We start from the raw sequence: 24,412 nt of genomic DNA, 5'->3' as shown, positions 1-24,412 counted from the left end.
AGGGATGCTCGATATTGGCTTTTTTACCGATACCGATATACCGATATTGTCCAACTCTTAATTTCCGATACCGATATCAACCGATATCAACCGATACCGATATATGCAGGGTTTCCCCCCCCCAAAAATGGAATAATTTCAGGTAATTAACATTACATATCTCTTGTTGTGGAATTAACACAACATTATGCATACTTTTGACAATAAATAAAATCAGAATTTGTTCTTACTTGCTTGCCTGGGTAAATAAAGGTTATAGAAATGTAAAAAAAAAAAAAAAAAAAATTGAAAACCGATACGGATATTTTCCGATATCACATTTTAATGCCAATATCGGCCGATAATATCGGACATCCCTAGTAGAAATCCAGACCTCTGAATGACCTTCTTACCCACTACACCTCCCAGCCCTATTCCATGTGTGTATAAATGAATACATAGTGACGACGGTAGAGAGATAATCACCTCAGAGCGTTCTCCTTCTCTCTGCACTGCTGCTCCAGCTTCAGAATCCTCTGTTTCAGACCATTAATAACCTGCGGACAGAGTGGTTTAGTTAGCTGTCTGCAGAACAGAGTGGTTTAGTTAGCTGTCTGCAGAACAGAGTGGTTTAGTTAGCTGTCTGCAGAACAGAGTGGTTTAGTTAGCTGTCTGTAGAACAGAGTGGTTTAGTTAGCTGTCTGCGGAACAGAGTGGTTTAGTTAGCTGTCTGCAGAACAGAGTGGTTTAGTTAGCTGTCTGCGGAACAGAGTGGTTTAGTTAGCTGTCTGCAGAACAGAATGGTTTAGTTAGCTGTCTGCGGAACAGAATGGTTTAGTTAGCTGTCTGCAGAACAGAGTGGTTTAGTTAGCTGTCTGCGGAACAGAGTGTTGCAGTTTTCAGCACAGTTTTCTCCGCTTGAAAACATTTGTTTCTTTCTGAAAGAAATCTTGACGTTTGACATTTACCGGGGCCGGTTTCGAATTGCAGCCCCCCCCCCCCCCCCCCCCGTAGATACCCTTTGAGAGCGGTTTTGAAGGAGGGTATATAGGGATTCACATTCCTTTACGGCTGTGGGTAGGGCGTTCCACATTATTGTGGCATAGTTGCGAAACGAGTTTAATCCCTTGTTTGAGCCGAATCTGGACGTGATTAGTGGAACTCCCTCTGGTGTTGTGGTCGTGGACCTCACTGACTGTCTTTTACTCTGTTTCGTTTGAGTAGTGCTGGTGTCGCCAAGTAGATTCCGCCTTTCTTTTTGCCAGCATTTGGAACACACGGCCAAATCCATTGCGAGTGTCCAGGTTACAATACCTGTCCTAACTGAATCAAAACAGCTTTATATGCGTGGCCTGGAAAGTGCTTTAGTTAAGAGACAGTGCCGATCACAAATATCGGACTACACATTGACTCACAAAAGATCAGACGTGGTGGGGCGGCTACGTGGCGTAGTGGGCAAGGCGCTCGCCACGAATGCGGAGACGCTGGGCTCGCCTGTTCGAGCCCAGCGCTCCACATTGCTTTCAGTTTAGCTGGTCGTCCGTACTAATACAATTGGCAGTATTAGGGGGTGGGAAACTGATGGGTGGGGATCGGGTGTTGTGGACAGCGACTCCTACAGGTCGGTTGGTGCGCCTGCGCAGTAGAATCAGGAAGTGTCGGGGGCAGCGTGAGCCTCCCACGCGTTACTCCTCGCCACTGAGAGATCGAGCTGCGCAGGTGAAAAGATGCGACTGCTGTTACCTCAAGTACCGGAGGGGACTTGTGCTATGTATGACTTAGTCCACATTGCAGCCGGCTTGTGGGAGGCAAGAAACAGCGTTCGTGACAGGGGAGGGTTGAATTGGATGATACGAAATTGGGATGGGAGAAAAATATAGAAAATGGGAGAAAAAGTGAACTAAAAAAAAAAAGATCAGACGTGGCCTCCGTGATTACATGCGCAGGATGTAGCGAGATGTGTATTGGAATACTGTGTATCGGCCAATTTGGGTCGCAACCCGTAGTTTGAGAACCGCTGTGGTAGACTATAGTATGAGGTAGGTAGCTATGATTATTATGGTTACTATGATTACAGTGTAGGGCAGTTGTAGACAGTGAAAGCAGTAGGTAGGTATTCAACTGAGCATAGGCAACAGAGTTCAAAGGTTTACCTCGAGTTAGTGATGGAAATGTGATTGTGGAGTTAAGGCACAATGTCAAAACATAAAACAGTTTAAAATAAAATACAGTCAAATGGTTTTCCAGAGGTACAGAGATGAAGAAGGGGTTTGATAACTGGCAGTATGTATGTATATATAAATGTATATATGTGCATATGTAGGTATATAGTTGTATATATGTATAAAAAATGAATAAGGTATTATTAAAAAAATTATTGTTAACTAAGTAGATTTTTTCAATATAAGTCTAGTAATGTATGAATTAGTAAATACAATATAGTATGTTCTGTTGAGTAAATAGGGGTGGGATTAAATAAGTGTATGCTTCTTCCCACTCCTTTTCAAATATGTAAATGACAAAAGAATATAATAAGAAGTTGAGTTTGACTTTTTTGTTTATTCGTTATTTAAATTTTTACATTTTTTATATACATTTATTATTTGAACGGCTTAAGGCTATATATATGTACTTAATGTTTGTTTGTTATGTTGCATATTTGAAATAAACTTCAATCATTCAATCAATCAATGTGCAAAAGTGAAATATGCTATATCGTAAAAAAAAATATATATATTTTTTGTACCTCGATGCATATGGTGATGTTTCTATATTGCAATAGTTTGTGGCTCAGCAGCAGACGTACTTACCACGCTGCCATCCTTCTTCTTATCCACCAGACTGCGGGTGTATTCAGACGCCTGCAGCAACAACATACAGTAAATACAAGCGGGTCAAATAGAAATCTTTCAATTTCACACAGGGGGACAATTGTATCGTCGTCAACGGGACCACACCACGCACAACGAATGTGGTGAAAATAAAGGGAAAATATAATATTTTATTAAACAATGATACACAATCTATTGGGTATCAAACAGGAGGAAAGACTGTCGGGTTTTAAACCGTGGATACCAAACAGAGAAGGTAAAAATGACTTTAAACTGTTGAACAGTAATCCAGAACTATTTTATTGCACTGTACAAAACTGTGATTTTATGTCTGCACTTTATGTGCTAATTTTATGTCTATTCTATTCTACTACTTATTGCACTATTTCACTCTGTCTATTCTATCTTACTCTTTTTATTATTGTCTATTTTTAAAACTGAATCAAATCCTAAACAAGGTGGCCTGTTGGGATGTTAGATCCTAATGTTAAAAACTGAGATTTTATATGTGTCTTTTCTCTGTTGTGAAGCACTTTGAGCTGAACATTTTGTATGAAAGGTGCTATACAAATAAAGTGTATTATTATTATTAACCCTTGCGGTAGTGAAAGGGTTAACCTTCTGTCGTGTGGTAGTGTGAAAGGGTTAACCATTTGCCGTGTGGCAGTGAAAGGGGTTAACCTTCTGTATTGTCGCAGTGAAAGGTTAACCCTTTGGTAGTGTGGTAGTGAAAGGGTTAATGATCTGCTCATCTAAAAACAACAATAAAAGAAAATATAAGTAAATAAGAGTCCAACATTGACGTATAGAGTAGAGTGGTACCTTGGAGGGATCCAGCAGCTCCTGGATCTGCTTCTCTCGCTTCCCTGCATCCTCCTCCAGACGACGCAGCTTGACCTTCAGCTGCTGCCCGTCACACTTCTGGGCCTGGACGCTCTGGAACCACATCAGTTCAGTTCAGTTATCACACTTCTGGGCCTGGACTCTCTCTGGAACCACACCAGTTCAGTTCAGTTATCACACTTCTGGGCCTGGACTCTCTCTGGAACCACACCAGTTCAGTTCAGTTATCACACTTCTGGGCCTGGACGCTCTGGAACCACATCAGTTCAGTTCAGTTATCACACTTCTGGGCCTGGACTCTCTCTGGAACCACACCAGTTCAGTTCAGTTATCACACTTCTGGGCCTGGACGCTCTGGAACCACACCAGTTCAGTTCAGTTATCACACTTCTGGGCCTGGACGCTCTGGAACCACACCAGTTGAATGAATGAATGAATGAAAACTTTATTTAACAGATTGCAGAATGGGTACAATACAGTACGGCTCAATACATACAATTGTTAAGGGGATGCAGACCTGAGAAAGACGTTTGTCTTGTTTCCATCAGGGTCCCCCATTTTCAATTCATATAGACATTTATGACATACACAACATACATGACATTTATGGCATAGGGACATATAGGTATTTAGTACTGATACATTTGTGACATAGGCGGTATTCAAATATACAGTACTGTTACCCCTAGATCCTGACAGAGTATATACATATGATGGGGAGGGGACTGTACATTAGGAGGGGGTGGGTGGGTGGGAGGGAAATATACATACGGCGGGGAGGGAATATATACATGCGGTGGGGAGGAGACTGTCTATTAGGAGGTGGTGGGGGTTTTGGGCATTTACGGTGGCCAGTTTCGAATTGCAGCCTCCCGTAGGTGCTCTTTAAGGGCGGTTTTGAATGTGGGCAGGGATTCACATTCCTTTACAGCTTTGGGTAGGGCGTTCCACATTGTTGTGGCATAATTGCGAAACGTGTTTAGTCCCTTGTTTGAGCCGAATCTGGGTTTAACATGATTTGTTGAGCTTCCTCTGGTGTAGTGGTTGTGGTATTCACTGACCTTTGGGAAGTATTTTGACATGTACATGGGCACCCCGGTCGTATAGTGTATCTTGTAGACCAGGCCCATTGCAAGTTGCTGTACTCTGTCGTCTACTCTAAGCCATCCTAGGTTGGCAAAGTGGGCAGGGGTGAGGTGGGTTCTGGGGTTCAGGTCAAGTAGTAGTCTGACCAGTTTGTTTTGTGATGTTTGTAATTTTGTTTTAAGCGCCTTTGAGGTGCTTTGGTACCATGAGGTGCACGCATAGTCATAGTACCCTTGAATGAGTGCTCCTGCCAGAGTCTTCAGGGTATTCTTGTTTACCAGAGAGGAGATCCGGTACAAGAATCTAGTTCGTTGGTTGACTTTTTTTATTACATTGGATGCCATTTTGTCACAGGAAAGATTTGCCTCTAGGATGGAACCCAGGTAGGTAATTTCGTCTTTCCTTGTGACAATATTGTCACCCACTGTAACTGAGAATCCGTCGGTCTTGCTGAGTTTGTTATTTGAACCGAAGAGAATGGACTCTGTTTTGCCCATGTGTAATGATAGTTTGTTATCAGCGAGCCATATGCAGATTTTGCCTAGTTCCGTGCTGAGGGTTTTTTCAACCTGCAATTTGTTCTTGTCAGAGACCAGCAGGGCTGAGTCGTCCGCAAACAGGAACAAGTTGCAGTCACAGGCTGACGACATGTCATTTGCATAAATTAGGAAGAGTAGCGGTCCTAGTATGCTTCCTTGTGGAACACCACAGCTCACTGTGAGGGGGGGGGATAGAGTACCGTTTACCTCTACCATCTGTTCTCTCCCCTCCAGGTAGGATTGCATCCAGCTCACTGATAGGCTATCAAAACCAATTGCTTTTAGCTTGTCCATTAGAATGGAGTGATTGACAGTGTCGAAGGCCTTTTGTAGGTCCAGCATGACCATGCCGCAGTATTTGCCAGCGTCCACCTCTTGTTTGATGTGGTCGTTCAAATAGAGGAGGCATGTGTCAGTGGAGTGGGACGTTCTGAAGCCAGATTGGAATTCGTAGATTAGGTTTTTTTCCGCCAGGTACTTTTCGACCTGTTCGTAGACTATTTTCTCCATGACTTTCGAGATGGAGGTAAGAATAGAAACAGGGCGGTTCAGTTCAGTTATCACACTTCTGGGCCTGGACACTCTGGAACCACATCAGTTCAGTTCAGTTATCACACTTCTGGGCCTGGACTCTCTGGAACCACATCAGTTCAGTTCAGTTATCACACTTCTGGGCCTGGACTCTCTCTGGAACCACATCAGTTCAGTTCAGTTATCACACTTCTGGGCCTGGACTCTCTGGAACCACATCAGTTCAGTTCTCCTTTTCTCTACTACAGGTAAGTGTTCAGAGAAATCAATAACACTTGTCTTCATTGTTTCCACAAAGTGTATCAATAGAATAGAATAGAAAGATAACAATATTAAAATGTTGTAGATATATAATATATATATATCTACCCTTCTTACAATATATCCTTAACCCTTAGTCATTTAAAACACTATAAACCTTCTAACAATATATCATTAACCTGTTAGTCATTTAAAACATTATAAACCTTCTAACAATATATCATTAACCCTTTAGTCATTTAAAACATTATATATCTACCCTTCTAACAATATATAATTAACACTTTAGTCATTTAAAGGGGACATGTTTCTCTCTCTCTCTCTCCCTCTCTCTCTCTCCGTCTCTGTCTCTCCCTCCCTCTCTCTCTCCCTCTCTATCTCTCTCTCTCTCCCTCCAGAGTGCATGCAGAGCACTCTGCCGCAGTATGGGGAAGTGGTTTCCACTCGCTGTGTAGTCAGTCTAGGTAGATTGTGGGCGGGCATTAGCTACAACCACAGAGCCAATCACATCACTGTCCGCTACCCAGAGCCTGAGTGACGTCACTCAGGCCTTCAAATCAGGATGGCCTAATTTACTGGAGCATGGTCTGAGCTGAATCAGAGCAATCCGCCAATATGGTATTTAGACACTAAAACACATTGATACTAACTCACATGTCACCTTTAAAACAAACATTATAAACCTTCTAACAATATATCATTAACCCTTTAGTCATAACAATTTTTAAATCTACCCTTCTAACAATATGTCATTAACCCTTTAGTCATTTAAAACATTATATACCTACCCTTCTTACAATCCTTAACCATTTAGTCATCTAAAACGTTCACATAGCCTACATGGTAACCAGCCATATGGTTATTATATCACAGTTAGGAGGCTGTCAGAACCACACCCCTTAGCTGTGATATAATAACCATATACCATGGCCTGCCGCGAGCTATTGCTTAAATATACCCAGATCATTAACCCTTTAGTCATAGTTCAAAACGTGAAAATAACAGGAAATATAGAAGAGAAAATAAGAAATATATTAAAAAGTTCCAAATACAATAGTCTTACAGATAGTATATACCTGACCTGAGATATGACAAAAATAAATTGAAAGTAAACGGTCCGTCGTCCCGGTAACGTGTACCTTTTTGAGATGGATGATCTCGTCATGCATGCCTTCCTTCTCTCTGTAATCGTCTTTAATCGGGGTGTAACCTGGGAGACGGGGACAGAGGACGGGGGATGATGAGAACGTACGTGATAAGTATCGTCATTGACTTGTATGTCTCGTGATACATACAAGAGAGGGGGTTAGCAAGACGGCTGAGAAAAAACAGATCTCGGAACAGGTGCGTTTACATGCATGTGCTGATGTTATTCAGGATTGTTGTTCAGGAGTATTCGCTTACTCCGTTTATCCCGTTTACAATGGCCTGGATAAGCTGGTATCCTGACTATGAGAAACATGATTATGATGGCTAACTTGTGATTCTGAACAGATCTAGAATGTAGAGATCGTGTAAAGAACGGACTAACTAAAACCTGCAAACCCAAATAAACTGTTTCCTGGTTTACTGTCACCACCTTCCAGAGGGAATGAGCCCGAAGTCCGGCTACTTCTAACCAGTAGGTTACATGAGCGGTGTTGTTGTGTCGGACTCCCTGCAGAAGAACCACCTCGTGTTGTTAGCAGAACGCTGCTGGACTCTACCACGTTCAGAACAACACAGGAGAAGGTAAACAAAGGATGAGGTTGGCCTCCAGTAAGGCCATCTGCACCTCCTGCTTCTGTTCACTTGTTTAATCTCCTCCAGTAAGGCCATCTGCACCTCCTGCTTCTGTTCACTTGTTTCATCTCCTCCAGTAAGGCCATCTGCACCTCCTGCTTCTGTTCACTTGTTTCATCTCCTCCAGTAAGGCCATCTGCACCGCCTGCTTCTGTTCACTTGTTTCATCTCCTCCAGTAAGGCCACCTCCTGTTTATGTTCCCTTCTTCGATGGAAGTGTGGATCCAAGTAACTAGCTTTGTTCAGCAGCATGAACACCCTCTTTTCCTCACTATACCGCTCCTCCAGATCGGTAATGATCTGTGTCTTCAGTTCAGTGTTTCCCCTGAAAAAAAATTCAGCAGCGGTGCTGTGCCTCTAGGGGGGTCCGGGGGCATGCCCCCCGTAACTTTTTTTTTACATTTTAAAGTTAAATGCATCAATCTGGTGCACTTTGAGAGCAAAATAAAGAGGCTAGATCTATGATGATTGTACATGTCAAAATACTTCCCAAAGGTCAGTGAATACCACAACCACTACACCAGAGGAAGCTCAACAAATCATGTAAAACCCAGATTCGGCTCAAACAAGGGACTAAACACGTTTCGCAATTATGCCACAACAATGTGGAACGCCCTACCCAAAGCTGTAAAGGAATGTGAATCACTACCCAAAACCCCCACCACCTCCTAATAGACAGTCTCCTCCCCACCGCATGTATATATTCCCTCCCCACCGTATGTATATTTCTCACCCACCCACCCCCTCCTAATGTACAGTCCCCTCCCCATCATATGTATATACTCTGTCAGGATCTAGGGGTAACAGTACTGTATATTTGAATACCGTTTATGTCACAAATGTATCAGTACTAAATACCTATATGTCCCTATGCCATAAATGTCATGTATGTTGTGTATGTCATAAATGTCTATATGAATTGAAAATGGGGGACCCTGATGGAAACAAGACAAACGTCTTTCTCAGGTCTGCATCCCCTTAACAATTGTATGTATTGAGCCGTACTGTATTGTACCCATTCTGCAATCTGTTAAATAAAGTTTTCATTCATTCATTCATTCATGGCTGTTTATGTTTATGTTTATGTTTATTTAGGATCCCCATTGGCTTTTGCACTTGACAAAAGCTATTCTTCCTGGGGATCCTGCACACACAACGATACAACAATATTCAATACATTACATCATTATCAACATCAACATCAATTACATCATCAATTACATCATTATCAATATCAGTTAGGATGATATTGTACAAGATATTTATTAGTAAAAAGTATTCAAATAAAATAATTAAAATCAAATAAATAGTGCTTCCTGAGCAGCACTCACTGCCATCAACATAAATACAACTAACAGTCAATTGATTTTCACCGCTATTCCATAAGGGCTCAGTGCATGCTCGTCAGCAGATGGCACTTTAACTTCCTCTTGAAGGTGGCCTTGGATTCTATTTCAGCTAAGTAGCTTGGCAATGAGATTTCAGTAGATTTGTTCTCGGTTTAGGTGCCATTAGATGGCCTGACGTAGCTTGTCTGGTTATATGGTCATGTTCTTCTCTTATGTAAACTATATGATCATAAAAATACTGTGATAGGCTGACTGAAGCCATGACACTGAGCAGGGCTTCCCCTACAGGGAACAATATAGGTGCACACAGTGCCAGTATGACAACGTGTCAGCAGCGCCAGTATGTGTTAAAAGCTATTTATAATTTTTTTGCAGAGAAAGCTTGGGGCCAGTTTAGAATCATCATCATCATCATCATCTCATCATCATCTTAGTTTTACATCCCTATTTCCCCACTACAATGAGGTTGGACGGGCGATGACTCCACGCCACTGGAGTCATCATTTTTGGTTTGTAGCTAGTTGTATACCTCGGATGCCCTTCCTTACAGATACGGTGAGGACCTAGCCTTTGCGTATTCCTACACACACAAGGCAGTGCGGTTTTCTTTCAGGGTTTTCTCCCTTAGCCTTTGCGTATCCCTACGCACACACACACAAGGCAGTGAGGCACCCTGTATCCCTAGGTAGGGGGGCTAGAGAGGGTACTAACACTTGCCCAAGGTGGACCCTCAGACTAATGGAGGGAAGGAGTTGTCTTACTTCTCCATTCTCGTTCGGCTTCCGCTAGAACTAGCCACTGCCCAGTTTAGAAACAGACGCATCATTATCTAATATGCGATTGGGTCCTTTGGTCCTCTGTTCCTCTGTGCGTGTGCGTGTGTGTGTGTTTCTGTGTTCACCATTAAACTATTGTGCAACCTTATACACTGTACTTAAATAAATAACTTATTTGCCCTTGTGTTTGATATTTTATTGAAAGTATGTTTTTAAGTTGTAGGCAATTACAGCAAACGGCTTTCTTTATTGCAAATCTTTCTGCCTCCCGGATGGTGGGCACAAGACCCCCTCCGGACCACCCCTTAGTTGTGACTCAGCAGCACCATCTCGTTTGGCGACCCTGGGGAAAGGCCTGACCTCGTCCTGTTTACTGAGGAGGTTCTGGTGGGAGTGTTCCCTGGCTCCTCCCCCCTACAGAGATATTGGTAATGATGAGGATGTGAACATGCATATTATGAACACCTCATCCCATCTCAGACAGGATAGCAGCTAGTATAACAGTATAACAGAGTGTGACGTTCATACTCAAACAAGACTAAAGCCAGACGCGTGGTCGAGCGTGCGTGCACACGACTCATTCACGGTGGTGCGCCAGCCTCGCACACAATGGGGAAGCTGCTAGCTTGCCGATTTCAAAGTCGGCCTTCGAAGTCTGTCGGTTTTAAAAGAAAAAGACAGAGCCCCTTGTACAACTTCCCTACAAATTGATTTATTTTCATAAATACTATAATAATATAATAACTTTTTTTTCCCCACCACTTTTTAGCTCTTTTTTAGCTCTTTTTTTAGCCCTACTTATTATGTCCGTCTTTGTTTTTAACAAGTATTAATAAATTTTATGTATTGTATTAATTGTTTTAAATGGACAGACAGACAGACAGACAGACAGACAGACAGACAGACAGACAGACAGACAGACAGACAGACAGACAGACAGACAGACAGACAGACAGACAGACAGACAGACAGACAGACAGACAGACAGACAGACAGACAGACAGACACATACAACCAATCATATAATCTCTGTCCTATACCTCCTCCCTTCACACTCACTCACCATTAGAGGAGGAGGTGTGGGACAGTCTGTGTCTCCTCAGGGAATGTTTGATGAGCCCTGGTGTCACGTCACACTCCGACCTCAGTGTCTGGGAGAGACCTGGGAGAGAGAGAGAGAGAGCGAGAGAGAGAGAGAGAGAGAGAGAGAGAGAGAGAGAGAGAGAGAGAGAGAGAGAGAGAGAGAGAGAGAGAGAGAGAGAGAGAGAGAGACACAAATAAATAAAGGGAGGGAGAAATAGAGGGAGAGAGAGAAAGAGAAATAGAGGGAGAGAGAGAAATAAAAGGAGAGAGAGAAATAGAGGGAGAGAGAGAGAGACAAATAAATAAAGGGAGAGAGAAATAGAGGGAGAGAGAGAAAGAGAAATAGAGGGAGAAATAAATAGAAGGAGAGAGAGAGAAATAGAGGGAGGGAGAGAGAGAGAGAGAGAGAGAGAGAGAGAGAGAGAGAGAGAGAGAGAGAGAGAGAAGAGCCTGATATCAGCCCAATAGGTATCAGTATTGAGCATCTCTAGTTGTAGTGTGTCAGTATTGTGTATATCTAGTTGTAGTGTGTTAGTATTGTGTATCTCTAGTTGTAGTGTGTCAGTATTGAGCATCTCTAGTTGTAGTGTGTTAGTATTGTGTATCTCTAGTTGTAGTGTGTTAGTATTGTGTATCTCTAGTTGTAGTTCAAGTTCTTTAATAGTTGTCATACAGAAGTACAGAATACTTTCATACAAAATGCTTCTTACTGTTACGCTCCAGAGACTGTGCTAGACAAGATAGTATCAAATAACATAATAACATAATATAGCATGAATTTAGAAGAAGAAAATGAGGTCACAGTGTTCGGTATAGACATATGTACAATGTTCTGAGTTACCATATAATATACAATACACAATACCATGCAGTGTACTAATGTACAGTACTATCTAGAAACGATTGGTTGTATGTGTCTGTCTGTCTGTCTGTCTGTCTGTCTGTCTGTCTGTCTGTCTGTCTGTCTGTCTGTCTGTCTGTCTGTCTGTCTGTCTGTCCATTTAAAACAATTAATACAATACATAAAATTAATTAATACTTGTTAAAAACAAAGACGGACATAATAAGTAGGGCTAAAAAAAGAGCTAAAAAAGAGCTAAAAAGTGGTGGGGAAAAAAAAGTTATTATATTATTATAGTATTTATGAAAATAAATCAATTTGTAGGGAAGTTGTACAAGGGGCTCTGTCTTTTTCTTTTAAAACCGACAGACTTCGAAGGCCGACTTTGAAATCGGCAAGCTAGCAGCTTCCCCATAGTGTGTGTTAGTATTGAGCATCTCTAGTTGTAGTGTGTCAGTATTGTGTATCTCTAGTTGTAGTGTGTTAGTATTGAGCATCTCTAGTTGTAGTGTGTCAGTATTGTGTATCTCTAGTTGTAGTGTGTCAGTATTGTGTATCTCTAGTTGTAGTGTGTTAGTATTGTGTATCTCTAGTTGTAGTGTGTCAGTATTGTGTATCTCTAGTTGTAGTGTGTCAGTATTGAGCATCTCTAGTTGTAGTGTGTTAGTATTGTGTATCTCTAGTTGTAGTGTGTTAGTATTGTGTATCTCTAGTTGTAGTGTGTCAGTATTGGGTATCTCTAGTTGTAGTGTGTCAGTATTGTGTATCTCTAGTTGTAGTGTGTTAGTATTGAGCATCTCTAGTTGTAGTGTGTCAGTATTGTGTATCTCTAGTTGTAGTGTGTTAGTATTGAGCATCTCTAGTTGTAGTGTGTCAGTATTGTGTATCTCTAGTTGTAGTGTGTCAGTATTGTGTATCTCTAGTTGTAGTGTGTCAGTATTGTGTATCTCTAGTTGTAGTGTGTTAGTATTGTGTATCTCTAGTTGTAGTGTGTTAGTATTGAGCATCTCTAGTTGTAGTGTGTCAGTATTGTGTATCTCTAGTTGTAGTGTGTTAGTATTGTGTATCTCTAGTTGTAGTGTGTCAGTATTGGGTATCTCTAGTTGTAGTGTGTCAGTATTGTGTATCTCTAGTTGTAGTGTGTCAGTATTGTGTATCTCTAGTTGTAGTGTGTCAGTATTGTGTATCTCTAGTTGTAGTGTGTTAGTATTGTGTATCTCTAGTTGTAGTATGTCAGTATTGTGTATCTCTAGTTGTAGTGTGTTAGTATTGGGTATCTCTAGTTGTAGTGTGTCAGTATTGTGTATCTCTAGTTGTAGTGTGTTAGTATTGTGTATCTCTAGATGTAGTGTGTTAGTATTGGGTATCTCTAGTTGTAGTGTGTCAGTATTGTGTATATCTAGTTGTAGTGTGTTAGTATTGAGCAGGGCTCCTTGAGAGCGGTCAGCTGTACAAACAGTCTGACTCCGTCCCTTCGTCCAATTTCATTATCTATCTTATTACACACTTATTTTTTTTATTATTATTATTATTTTTTATGTTTTTTGTATTATTATTATTTTCTTTTAACTCATTCACGGCCAACCACGACTATAGTGGGGTTATCGCGCCATGCGTTGAGCGCCAAAACCAGAGTATAGTCGGGTTTTCGATCGTTTATCGTTTTTTTCTTTTATTCGATTTTTTTTATTCATTACAGTCTCACGGACCTCAGTGTATCATTGACTCATTCTGAGACGCAGAGAGTGCAATGCCGGCCGAATCCCGCTAGGTGGCAGTATCGCCCACCCTTTGAAACCTTATTTCACACTGTGGGCTAGATGCACAAAGAATGGATTGCACGGTGCTAATTGCACGCTTAGTTACAATTCATTATGAATGTGTGTAAACAAGACGAAAGTCTTTCTCTGGTCTGCATCCCCTTAACAATTGTGTGTCTTGAGCCGTACTGTATTGTACCCATTCTGCAATCTGTTAATAAAATGTTCATTCAATCAATCACCGCGCAGTCACCTGGGGTCTCCCTCTCCCTCTCGCCCCTGCTCTCTCCTGGGGAGGTCCTCAGCGGTCTCCAGGCCGACACGGCTGCTCTCCTGGGGTTCACATTCAGACTGGAGAGGTATGGAGACCCTAGACACACAGAGAGATAAGATATCCCTTTATTGATCCCCTTGGTGAAATCCAGGCGTCATAGCAGCATGGGGGAGGGGGAGGGGAGGTACAGGTATGGGCAGGGTAATGGTAGAAAGACAATAAATATAGGCAATAAAATTGTATCTGAATATAAAAAAAGAAACAGTGTAAACAATATAATTAACTCTGAATATAAAAATATGAGAAAAATAAACAGTGTAAACAAAAGTGCAGATGAGGGTCTGTATGCCCTATCAGTTATATTATACGTTACAATAAATATAGGCAAAAAAGAACTTGAATCTGAATACTATTGGTAATGAGTAGAAGTAAACAGTATACACAAGGTACCCTAACTGGCATGATATATGTTGTAGTCTGTGCAGGTTTTGGTGGAGAGAGCACAGCGAAACCTCTACTGCATTAACAATGGCAGTTAGAAACACACACTGGCCTAGTACACGGTCACACACACAAGACAAGCTCCAATATACAATAATCAAACTATGTGAAATTGCTTAGGGATTCCCGCAGAAATGAAATATACTTTCTTTCAAATCCTGCATTCTAGTGAATTTTCATAGTAACACTGCACTTCAGACAACCTACAACTGGTGATGGTGTCTAGGTCTTTAAGTGTTAAACAGCTGAGAGCAGTCACTGTTGTTTTTTGTGGTCTTCTTTCATACACACATCCCCCCAAAGTATAAATTGTATGGTTTTTTAAGTTTTTTTTACTCACTGAGCACTCATTGCCACCAATGCAAATGCAAAGGAGTGCTCACTGAGTAAAAAAAGAAAGAAGAAAAACACACAAATTATACTTTGGGGGGAGCCATTATACTTTGGGGACCCCCCAAAGTATTAACATGCAGCGGGAATCACTGAGCTAAGAATACTGAACTGTACACAATGCGAGTCCGTGTATACAAACATAATTGGTGTAGCGTTGGTGGTGCTGGCCACATCACCGCTGCATGGACACAAACATCTGGAGAACTATAGGCTTACACTTCTGTTGCCATGGAAACACACTACTCTACACGCGCACGCCTGCACAAACAGACACACAAACAGAAACAAGAGGAGGAAGACGATTTGTCTCTTTCCGCCAATAAGAAGCAGAGATGCAGAGCAGGACTTACTGGGAGTAGAGGGAGGCTTCGCAGACGATCTCCTCGTCCTGTGTCTCTGGTGAAGGACAGAAAGGGGGTTGACACTCAATCGAAGAATTCATAAGTTAGCCTATTTGTTTCCTCTGGTCTAGTAGGGCAGTCCAATACATATAGGACAGTTCAATCTATATTTGTGAACATTAATAGGCCAGACTCTCAAAGACAGAAATCCCAGAAGTAGGCCGTTTCAGGACCCCCCCCCCACCCCAGGAATGTCAAATCTCATTTCCATTGATGAAAATAGCTCAGACCGACTGGATGGATGACATAGCACTTTTCTGTCCGTGTTTAACATTAAAAACAATAACCTTTTTTTACAAAAAATGTTACCTTCTCGTGTTCGAACATGTCAGCAGAGAAAGAGAAGATATCCTCCCCCTGGAAGAGAAAGAGAGAGAGAGAGAGCGAAAGCGAGAGAGAGAGAGAGAGAGAGAGAGAGAGAGAGAGAGAGAGAGAGAGAGAGAGAGAGAGAGAATGAGGGCAGTGCTAAGGCAACACATGGACAATGTTATCTTAACAATAAGAGGAGGACGGGAGATATTCATGTTCGCTTTGTCTGCCAAGTCAAGTCAAATGTATTTGCATAGCCCAAAATTCTTCACAGATCACAGATCAACGAGTAACATCACAACTTATGATGAATTGAAAATGGGGGACCCTGATGTAAAAAGTCTAGACGAAAGTCTCTCTCTGGTCTGCATCCCCTTAACAATTGTATGTATTGAGCTGTACTGTACCCATTCTGCAATCTGTTAATAAAGTGTTTCAATCAATAGATCCACAATAAAAGCACATTCAGCAAGAATTCTGGGTCTCAATGAACCCAAAATGTCAATGTGGTTAGAAGTGGTGGAGAGAATAAAAGCTAGCTTATAATGGTAGTGTCTGGTTAGGAGCGAGGGATAATGGAGGTACTATCCAAGGAGGGGTCCGGGAGGGGGGGGTTCGAGCTGGAGCATAATTGTGTAGGGTTTTAGATAATAGGTATTAGGGGTATATCCTGTATAAGACATTGGTATAATTGGTAATTTCGTTGGATATACACTGTATACGGTAAAATATTATTATATATTTTTTTGCTTTGTTTCTGTGCTTGCATGTCATTTTAGCCATCTTAATTGTTAGTTTCATTATGCATTGTGTGTTGAGTACTGACTTTGAATAATTTTGTTTTGCAATAATAAAAAAAAAAAAAGAAAAAAAAAGCACATTCAAACATAAAACCCACAATTTCACAACACCCTCAGACTTTCCCCAATGAAGACAAGGAACGACTCCCTGTAAAGTAGCAATAGGAGAAAAAAGGGAGAAACTTCAGATGGGCAATTAAAAGGGGATCCGATCCCCCATCAGGCCTCAGGGTGTCGGTGATATATGGGTGTTTCTGATTGATTGATTGATTGAAAACTTTAATTAACAGATTGCAGAATGGGTACAGTACAGTACAACTCAATACACACAATTGTTAAGGGGATGCAGACCAGAGAAAGACTTTAGTCTTGTTTACATCAGGGTCCCCCATTTTCAATTCATAGTGACATTTATGACATACACATACTGTATACATATAAAAATCGAATCATCTAATCTAATCATGACATACAGCTATTACAGTACTGTTACATTTGTGACATACAACAAGATATGCAAATATACAGTACTGTTAAACAGAGATCCTAACAGTAAATGTATATGAGGGGGAGGAGAGTGAGACTGTACATTATGAGGAGGGGGTACTGCTATGGATGATATAGAATATAGATGGATGGATAATAGAACAAACGAATACTTGGTAAACAAACATGAAACAGGTGGGTGATGACGCAGACACATACACACCACATACAGTATATAATACATACACGCATACAGTGTATAAGCAACTGGTTCTAACGTCACAGCTGTCCAAAACACCACATTAATTAAAAAACACAGAATAGCCCTGTTCTTCTCACCAGATCCTCACAGTCCTCTTCGGTCGGAACATCACTTGCCTCCAAGTACGACATCCTGATCGCGACAGTTGTCCCTAAACGTGAAACAATTCGCTTTCACTGTGAATTCATAGTCCAAACTTGATCTTCGAAGTGTGTAATAATAACGACCCTGTCATGTTTGACCAAGAGACCCCCTACTCCAGTTTGTTACTCGCCTCGCCCCCCAAACCGAAAATACATAATACGACACACAGTTGCAGTGATAATAACGGCTCGGCCATCCAATCATCATATGCCAGTCGTTTTATTCATATAATCAAGGTTTTGATTCGCGAAAATGTCGCCTTTGTGTCGATGGCGTCCATCGGGTTTGTTAGTGTTTTCACATCTGTGTTGAAGAAGCCGAGGGAGAGTCGTCTCTCTAGCAACGGCCCTACGCGCTGCCCTGCGCTGCAACACGCTTCCTGCTTTCCCATCCGAGTAATTCCTTCTCGGCGCCCATTGGTCGGGGGACACTCTGTGGGGGCGGGACCGAAGGGGTTCTCCTCCAATCATTAGGAGGACCAGCCATGTATATGAAACAAAATTGATTGTTAATCTGTTGTTAATCTAAAACCTGAACTCAACCTGGTTTCAGCTCAGCTGATTGGAGGGTGTGTCCCCCCCCCCACCCGCCTACCCAACCCCCCCACCCACCCACCCAACCACCTCCAATGTACAGTAACCCCCCCCCCACCCCACCCCACCTACCTAACCCAACCTCCTACAATGTACAGTTTCTTCGTCAAATGTATATACTCTCTTTTTAGACTATTTTTGTATCACAAACAGTACTGTATTTGTAAATCTGGTATGTCATAAATGTATAGCTGTAGCAGTACTGTCTATCTGTATGTCATGTATGTCATATATGTTATGATGAATTGAAAATGAGGGACCCTGATGTAAACAAGACGAAAGTCTTTCTCTGGTCTGCATCCCCTTAACAATTGTGTGTATTGAGCTGTACTGTATTGTACACATTCTGCAATCTGTTTATAAAATTTTCAATCAATCAATCAATCAATCAATGTTAAAACTGCCCTTTTGTTCTGCTAATTGGCTATTAACTGCCTCCTGTGCTGAAAATCATTCTGTAGCCAGAATGACCTCCTAGACCCTAATCAGTCAGGCTTCAGGACTGGTCACTCAGAGAGGCCCTCAGAGTCATAGCAGTCACAGAGGCTCTTCACTTAGCAAGGCTTAGAAGAATAAGGCCTTAGAAGGGCCTCTCCTCTGTCCTGATTCTCCTGGACCTGTCAGCAGCCTTCGACACAGTCAACCATCAGATCCTCCTCGCATCCCCCCCCCCCAGGAATGGCTGTCATCCCACCTCGACAACCGCTCCCACCAAGTATCCATCTATCCATAATCCATCAATCCATCATCCACCCATCCAACCATCATCCATGCATCAATCCATCATCCACCATCACCCATCCATCCAACCATCATCCATCCATCTATCCATCACCCATCTATCAACCCATCATCCATTCATCCATCTATCATCCATCCATCAACCCATCATCCATCCATCCATCAACCCATCATCCATCCATCCATCTATCCATCACCCATCTATCCATCATCCACTCATCATCTATCTATCCATCATCCACCCATCCATCACCCAAGTATCACATCGCTGCAACCATAGATATATATGTGTTCTATAGATATCTATGGCTGCAACAACCAGAACCTGCAGATTCCTCCTGAGCAATGTCAGAAGGATCCGCCCCTTCCTGACAAAAGAAGCCACTCACCTCCTTGTCCAATCAACAGTCATGTGCCGCCTCGACTACTGCAATGCACTGCTCGCTGCATGGTCTAGTAGTGTAGACATAGTAGATAATAGTGTGTATATGTAGGCATATTAGTATAGTACATAGTACTAGTAAAATAGTACTTTGATTAGATGTCAATATACAGCTCAAGTACAGTACAACGGAAATAAGTTTGGCATCCAGCCAGAGTGCAAATGTAACAGTAAAGTGCAATAGTAATATACAATGTACAGGTGATTAAACTGGATATAAAATATATACATTTGTACTACTGAGTAATAGAGCTAATCAGACGTATGTACAATGTTGTAGTATTAATATGTACAGTGACACAGGTAAAGACACCATATAGTAAGTCATACTGGCCAGCAGTGTAACTAGTAAGAGTAGGTAAGGGATATGTACAGATATAGATATAGTATCTACAGATATGTAAAAAGGATTATATGCAGGTACTACAGACAGATGTCGATGGGTATATATACGGTAAGAATATATATATATATATATATATATATATATATATATATATATATATATATATATATATATATATATATATATATATATATACGGTACATACAGCATTATTGTACATGCTAGCATACATAGTTATATGTGTTATATATGCAGGTGTATAATTAGGTATACAGAAGGAGTGTATGCAGGTATATTCAGACAGATTTGTATGTATATATATATGCAATAAATATAAATGTATATATACAGTATATAAAGCACTATTGTACATGCAACATCATACAGAGTTATATGGGTAGACTATAGTATGAGTAGTAGTATAGTATATGGGTAGTATATAGTATAGTATGTACTGTAGGTAGTTATGATTAGTGTAGTATAGATAGTGAGAAGGTTCTTTTCTTTTCTTTATTCTTCCAGGTATTGATTGAAGTGTGTTTTTAGTTGACGGCAGAAGATTGGGCAGGTTTCAGCCGCCCTGACTGTGGAGGGAAGATTGGTAACGGTAATAACTTTATTTGCCTACACACACTACACCACCACCAGTTTGTTCTGTTGTTTTGTTTTTGTTATGTATTTTGTGTAAATAAATACATGCCGGTTGGTGTTTTCCCCGTTGAACCTGTTGTGTTGCTTTTACGGGTCTTCCTCTGTTCTCATAACAATAATCAAACATAAGCAAATGCAGGTAATAACAACACGTCTTAATGAATTAACAGAATGCCATTACACCTGTGGACAAGATTAGCTGCTGCTTCTTCTTGGAATAATGAAATATCTGTCTATTTCAGCATACAAGCAAGTTAAAATAAAGATTAACACAGATAAATACAAGGGAAAATATCAGTAAAATAGTTACACATTGAATGAATAGGACAAAAAGAAAAAAACTTTCAGTCAGTTCAAACAGTTGCAGTTAATATCCTGTTCTTATATCCATAAGTCAGTGGCACATTCATTTTTAGTATTTGCTGAAGATCATTCCCAGAAGCCGGGACATTAAAACAAAAGACTTTCCAAGTTCAGACTCGGGGGGGGACTTGAAGCACAAGCCATTCATCTGAGCGAGTTTAGATAGGGTCTGCAGTTCCATTCCAGCATCGTTGTGATGTATGGTGGTCATTTTCTGGCAATGGCCTTAAAGATAAACAGATATCAATGTTTATTATCTCCTCTCTGCCAAATAAAACCAGGCCACTTTATCAAACAAGATGCAAATGGTGAGAACAGTTTTCATCACCAGTAATAAATCGGAGTGCAGATTGCTGAGTGCAGAGTGCTGAGTTCAGATCGCCTGTGGACCGAGCAGCGGTGCTATAAATTACAACACCACCATCACCGACAGGTACACTGCTTCAATGATCCATTTCTTACTAATCATAGGGAAGCTGGCTTTCTTTTTGGTAAAATAAACCCATTTCTTGTCGCAGTTTGCTGGCATGATGTGGTATTTAAATGTACATTTCTCATCAAACCAGATGCCAAAATATTTATACTCAGTGACTCTCTCAATGCTAGAACCATTTACAGTGGATATATGCAAGCCAATATTTCAGGCTCTAGTAAACAGCATGGATTTTGTTTTATTTGCATTAAGTATCAGTTTAAGATTAATTAGGAACAGGGCAGCTGGGTGGCGCAGCGGACATTGCGCTCGTCACCAACGCAAGAGACACCGGGTTCGACTCCGGCCGGACATGTGATGCAAGGCTTCTATCCTCCCTACAACCGGCCAGTGGGGGGCATATGCGAGCAACGTTCAAGACAGGGGAGGGGAGAATTGGCACAAGCGGAATTGGGATGGGAGAAAATAGAAAAAGGGGAGAAAAAGTGGATCAACAAAAAAAAAGATTAATTAGGAACTTCCTGAAGAGGACAGAATAGTCTGCTTCGTTTCAGTTACCCCCAGGAGCCCGAGGAGGAGTGAGTCTCAGGCAGCCGGCAGATGCAGAGCGCAGGGGTCTTGAGGTTGTGTAGTTAGAAGATGCAGAGCGTAGGGGTCTTGAGGGTGTGTAGTTAGAAGATGCAGAGCGGAGGGGTCTTGAGGGTGTGTAGTTAGAAGATGCAGAGCGGAGGGGTCTTGAGGGTGTGTAGTTAGAAGATGCAGAGCGTAGGGGTCTTGAGGGTGTGTAGTTAGAAGATGCAGAGCGTAGGGGTCTTGAGGGTGTGTAGTTAGAAGATGCAGAGCATAGGGGTCTTGAGGGTGTGTAGTTAGAAGATGCAGAGCGTAGGGGTCTTGAGGGTGTGTAGTTAGAAGATGCAGAGCATAGGGGTCTTGAGGGTGTGTAGTTAGAAGATGCAGATGGTAGGGGTCTTAAGGGTGTGTAGTTAGAAGATGCAGAGCGTAGGGGTCTTGAGGGTGTGTAGTTAGAAGATGCAGATGGTAGGGGTCTTGAGGGTGTGTAGTTAGAAGATGCAGAGTGTAGGGGTCTTGAGGGTGTGTAGTTAGAAGATGCAGAGCGGAGGGGTCTTGAGGGTGTGTAGTTAGAAGATGCAGAGCGGAGGGGTCTTGAGGGTGTGTAGTTAGAAGATGCAGAGCGTAGGGGTCTCCTCACCGAAAAAGCCAGACCTCAGCAAACAGCTGTTAACCGTACCATCCCCTGTAAAAATAGCTCCAAGGAAGGCCACCGAGGTCAGGGAGCACAGCAGGTTTGGGCTGCAGTAAAACTTGGTCAGTAAAACCAAATGGCCATGTATAATGATAAATCGAACAGGAGACCATTCGGCTTTCTCCCCCACCTAGATAGAGAATGATCCTCCCCCGGCCCAATAAACACATTCTGCAAGCCGAATGTCACCAGTCACACATTAACTATAGAACAGATAGACTGGATGGTTTTAGACCTTGAGGAAATAGGTAAAACTGATGGCTTTGTCAGAGAGATTAGTTAGATGGCCTCAGGTTAAATATTGCAACACACATTTACTAAAAGCAAAGCAAGGACCATTAGTGTAAAACTAAACAAAATACTTAGTGTTTCATAAAGCTAAAACAAGGTTAAAGATTACTTTGAAATAGGAATACAAATCAGTAGGAGGAAACATTAAATAAGGCAATTACGTAAGTAACATGGACATAACTCTTAAAACTATTAGGAAAACGGTAGTCACAATAAAGAATAAAATCTCTTAATGCTAAAAGATAAAACAATACAGTATTGGTTAATCAAGAAGCCAGTATACTATTTCTGTTGAAGGACAAATGCTATTCTCTGTGCCCGGAGAGCCATGTAGACACTTCCCAAATAAGGTAAAAGGAGTAAATAGAAAATAGGCTGTAGAAAGTAGGAGTCTCCCTATTTTAGACTGCATTAGGGTCACTGTGTAACGTTGTCTCACAAGACCCAGATGACGTGTCACTCACAAAAGGAATTCCTGCTAGAAGGAATTTGGCCAATGGGAAAGCCCGATCTCTGGAGTGACATCACATGACAGGCAGGGAAAAGGGTATTCTCTGTCTCATTTAAATTGCAGGACTGGTGGAGAAAGGAGACTCGAGCGCTCAGAGCCGGAGACGCACAGAGCCACGGACACAGACGATCGCATCATAGCAGGGATCCACCGAGCCGAGACGAAATCAAGCGCTCCCAAACTGAGAAGACCAGAGGTTGCCTTGGCAACCAGCACCACCACCGGAGAAAACAAGTCTGACCGGCATCCGCCGATCAGAACGGGACCAACTGCCACACCAAAGAGATGATTAGATAGAAGAAGAAGACCCTGTACTTGTTTGATTCATAGATGTGTTTAATTAAGAATGGAATAAACACCCCAGTTGTTTGATTCAGACCACCTCGTCCGCGCTTCCTTCCTACAACCGAACTACATTGAAATGCAAACGATGGAGAGTAGAAGGGTACAAACTATACGATCACAGAGACTAGAATGAACGGAAGACACTTCAAAGATGCAGAGCGTAGGGGTCTTGAGGGTGTGTAGTTAGAAGATGCAGAGCGTAGGGGTCTTGAGGTTGTGTAGTTAGAAGATGCAGAGCGTAGGGGTCTTGAGGGTGTGTAGTTAGAAGATGCAGAGTGTAGGGGTCTTGAGGGTGTGTAGTTAGAAGATGCAGAGTGTAGGGGTCTTGAGGTTGTGTAGTTAGAAGATGCAGAGCAGAGGGGTCTTGAGGGTGTGTAGTTAGAAGATGCAGAGCGGAGGGGTCTTGAGGGTGTGTAGTTAGAAGATGCAGAGCGTAGGGGTCTTGAGGGTGTGTAGTTAGAATATGCAGAGCGGAGGGGTCTTGAGGGTGTGTAGTTAGAAGATGCAGGGTGTAGGAGTCTTGAGGGTGTGTAGTTAGAAGATGCAGAGCGTAGGGGTCTTGAGGGTGTGTAGTTAGAAGATGCAGAGCGTAGGGGTCTTGAGGGTGTGTAGTTAGAAGATGCAGAGCGTAGGGGTCTTGAGGGTGTGTAGTTAGAAGATGCAGAGCGCAGGGGTCTTGAGGGTGTGTAGTTAGAAGATGCAGAGCGTAGGGATCTTGAGGGTGTGTAGTTAGAAGATGCAGAGCGTAGGGGTCTTGAGGGTGTGTAGTTAGAAGATGCAGAGCGTAGGGGTCTTGAGGGTGTGTAGTTAGAGCTCCGTTGACCGGAGGAGGGAGCCGTTGCCTTTGTTTTGCACGGAATGCCAGGTCAAGGACCTTGAAGCAGATTCGTGCGGCGATGGGAAGCCAGTGCAGCTCTCTGAGAAGTGGGCTGACGTGGGCTGACTTTGGTAGGTTGGAGATCAGGCGGGCCACTGCGTTCTGTATGAGTTGAAGTGGCTTCTTTTGTCAGGAAGGTGCGTAATCCTTCTCATGTTGCTCAGGAAGTATCTACGGGTTCTGGTTGCGATGCGAGCAGAGAAGTCAAGGACCTCACCTGGGTTCTTGGCGGTCAGGGACGGAGCCACGGCAACGGTCTCTATGGTGATTTAAAGGTTGGTCGGTGGGGAGGAGCAAGTGAAGTAGCTTCGTTTCGCTCAGGTG

At 42.1% G+C, this 24,412-nt stretch overlaps 1 protein-coding gene across 1 annotated transcript in view; it reads right to left on the bottom strand.

Annotated features, from left to right (window-relative positions):
• Window positions 1-17,331, bottom strand: part of iqce (IQ motif containing E) — a gene marked incomplete at its 3' end in the record, with an annotated part of 34,713 nt that extends 17,382 nt beyond the window's left edge. The window contains exons 1-9 of the mRNA XM_084319492.1: window positions 17,165-17,331; window positions 15,540-15,587; window positions 15,180-15,225; window positions 13,915-14,031; window positions 11,041-11,139; window positions 7,210-7,280; window positions 3,633-3,746; window positions 2,790-2,840; window positions 466-536 (exon numbers count right to left, since the gene is read on the bottom strand). Coding sequence (XP_084175618.1) covers window positions 466-536; window positions 2,790-2,840; window positions 3,633-3,746; window positions 7,210-7,280; window positions 11,041-11,139; window positions 13,915-14,031; window positions 15,180-15,225; window positions 15,540-15,587; window positions 17,165-17,218 — 671 coding nt within the window. The 5' untranslated portion in view covers window positions 17,219-17,331. The remainder of the gene's footprint in view (window positions 1-465; window positions 537-2,789; window positions 2,841-3,632; window positions 3,747-7,209; window positions 7,281-11,040; window positions 11,140-13,914; window positions 14,032-15,179; window positions 15,226-15,539; window positions 15,588-17,164) is intronic.
• Window positions 17,332-24,412: the final 7,081 nt, after the last annotated feature.

This window comes from Notolepis coatsorum (genome assembly GCF_963971535.1).
Source record: "Notolepis coatsorum genome assembly, chromosome: 7".
In the NCBI taxonomy this organism is placed as follows: domain Eukaryota; kingdom Metazoa; phylum Chordata; class Actinopteri; order Aulopiformes; family Paralepididae; genus Notolepis; species Notolepis coatsorum.
Note: the sequence above shows the minus strand (reverse complement) of the source record. Positions and strands in the feature narration are given on the sequence as shown.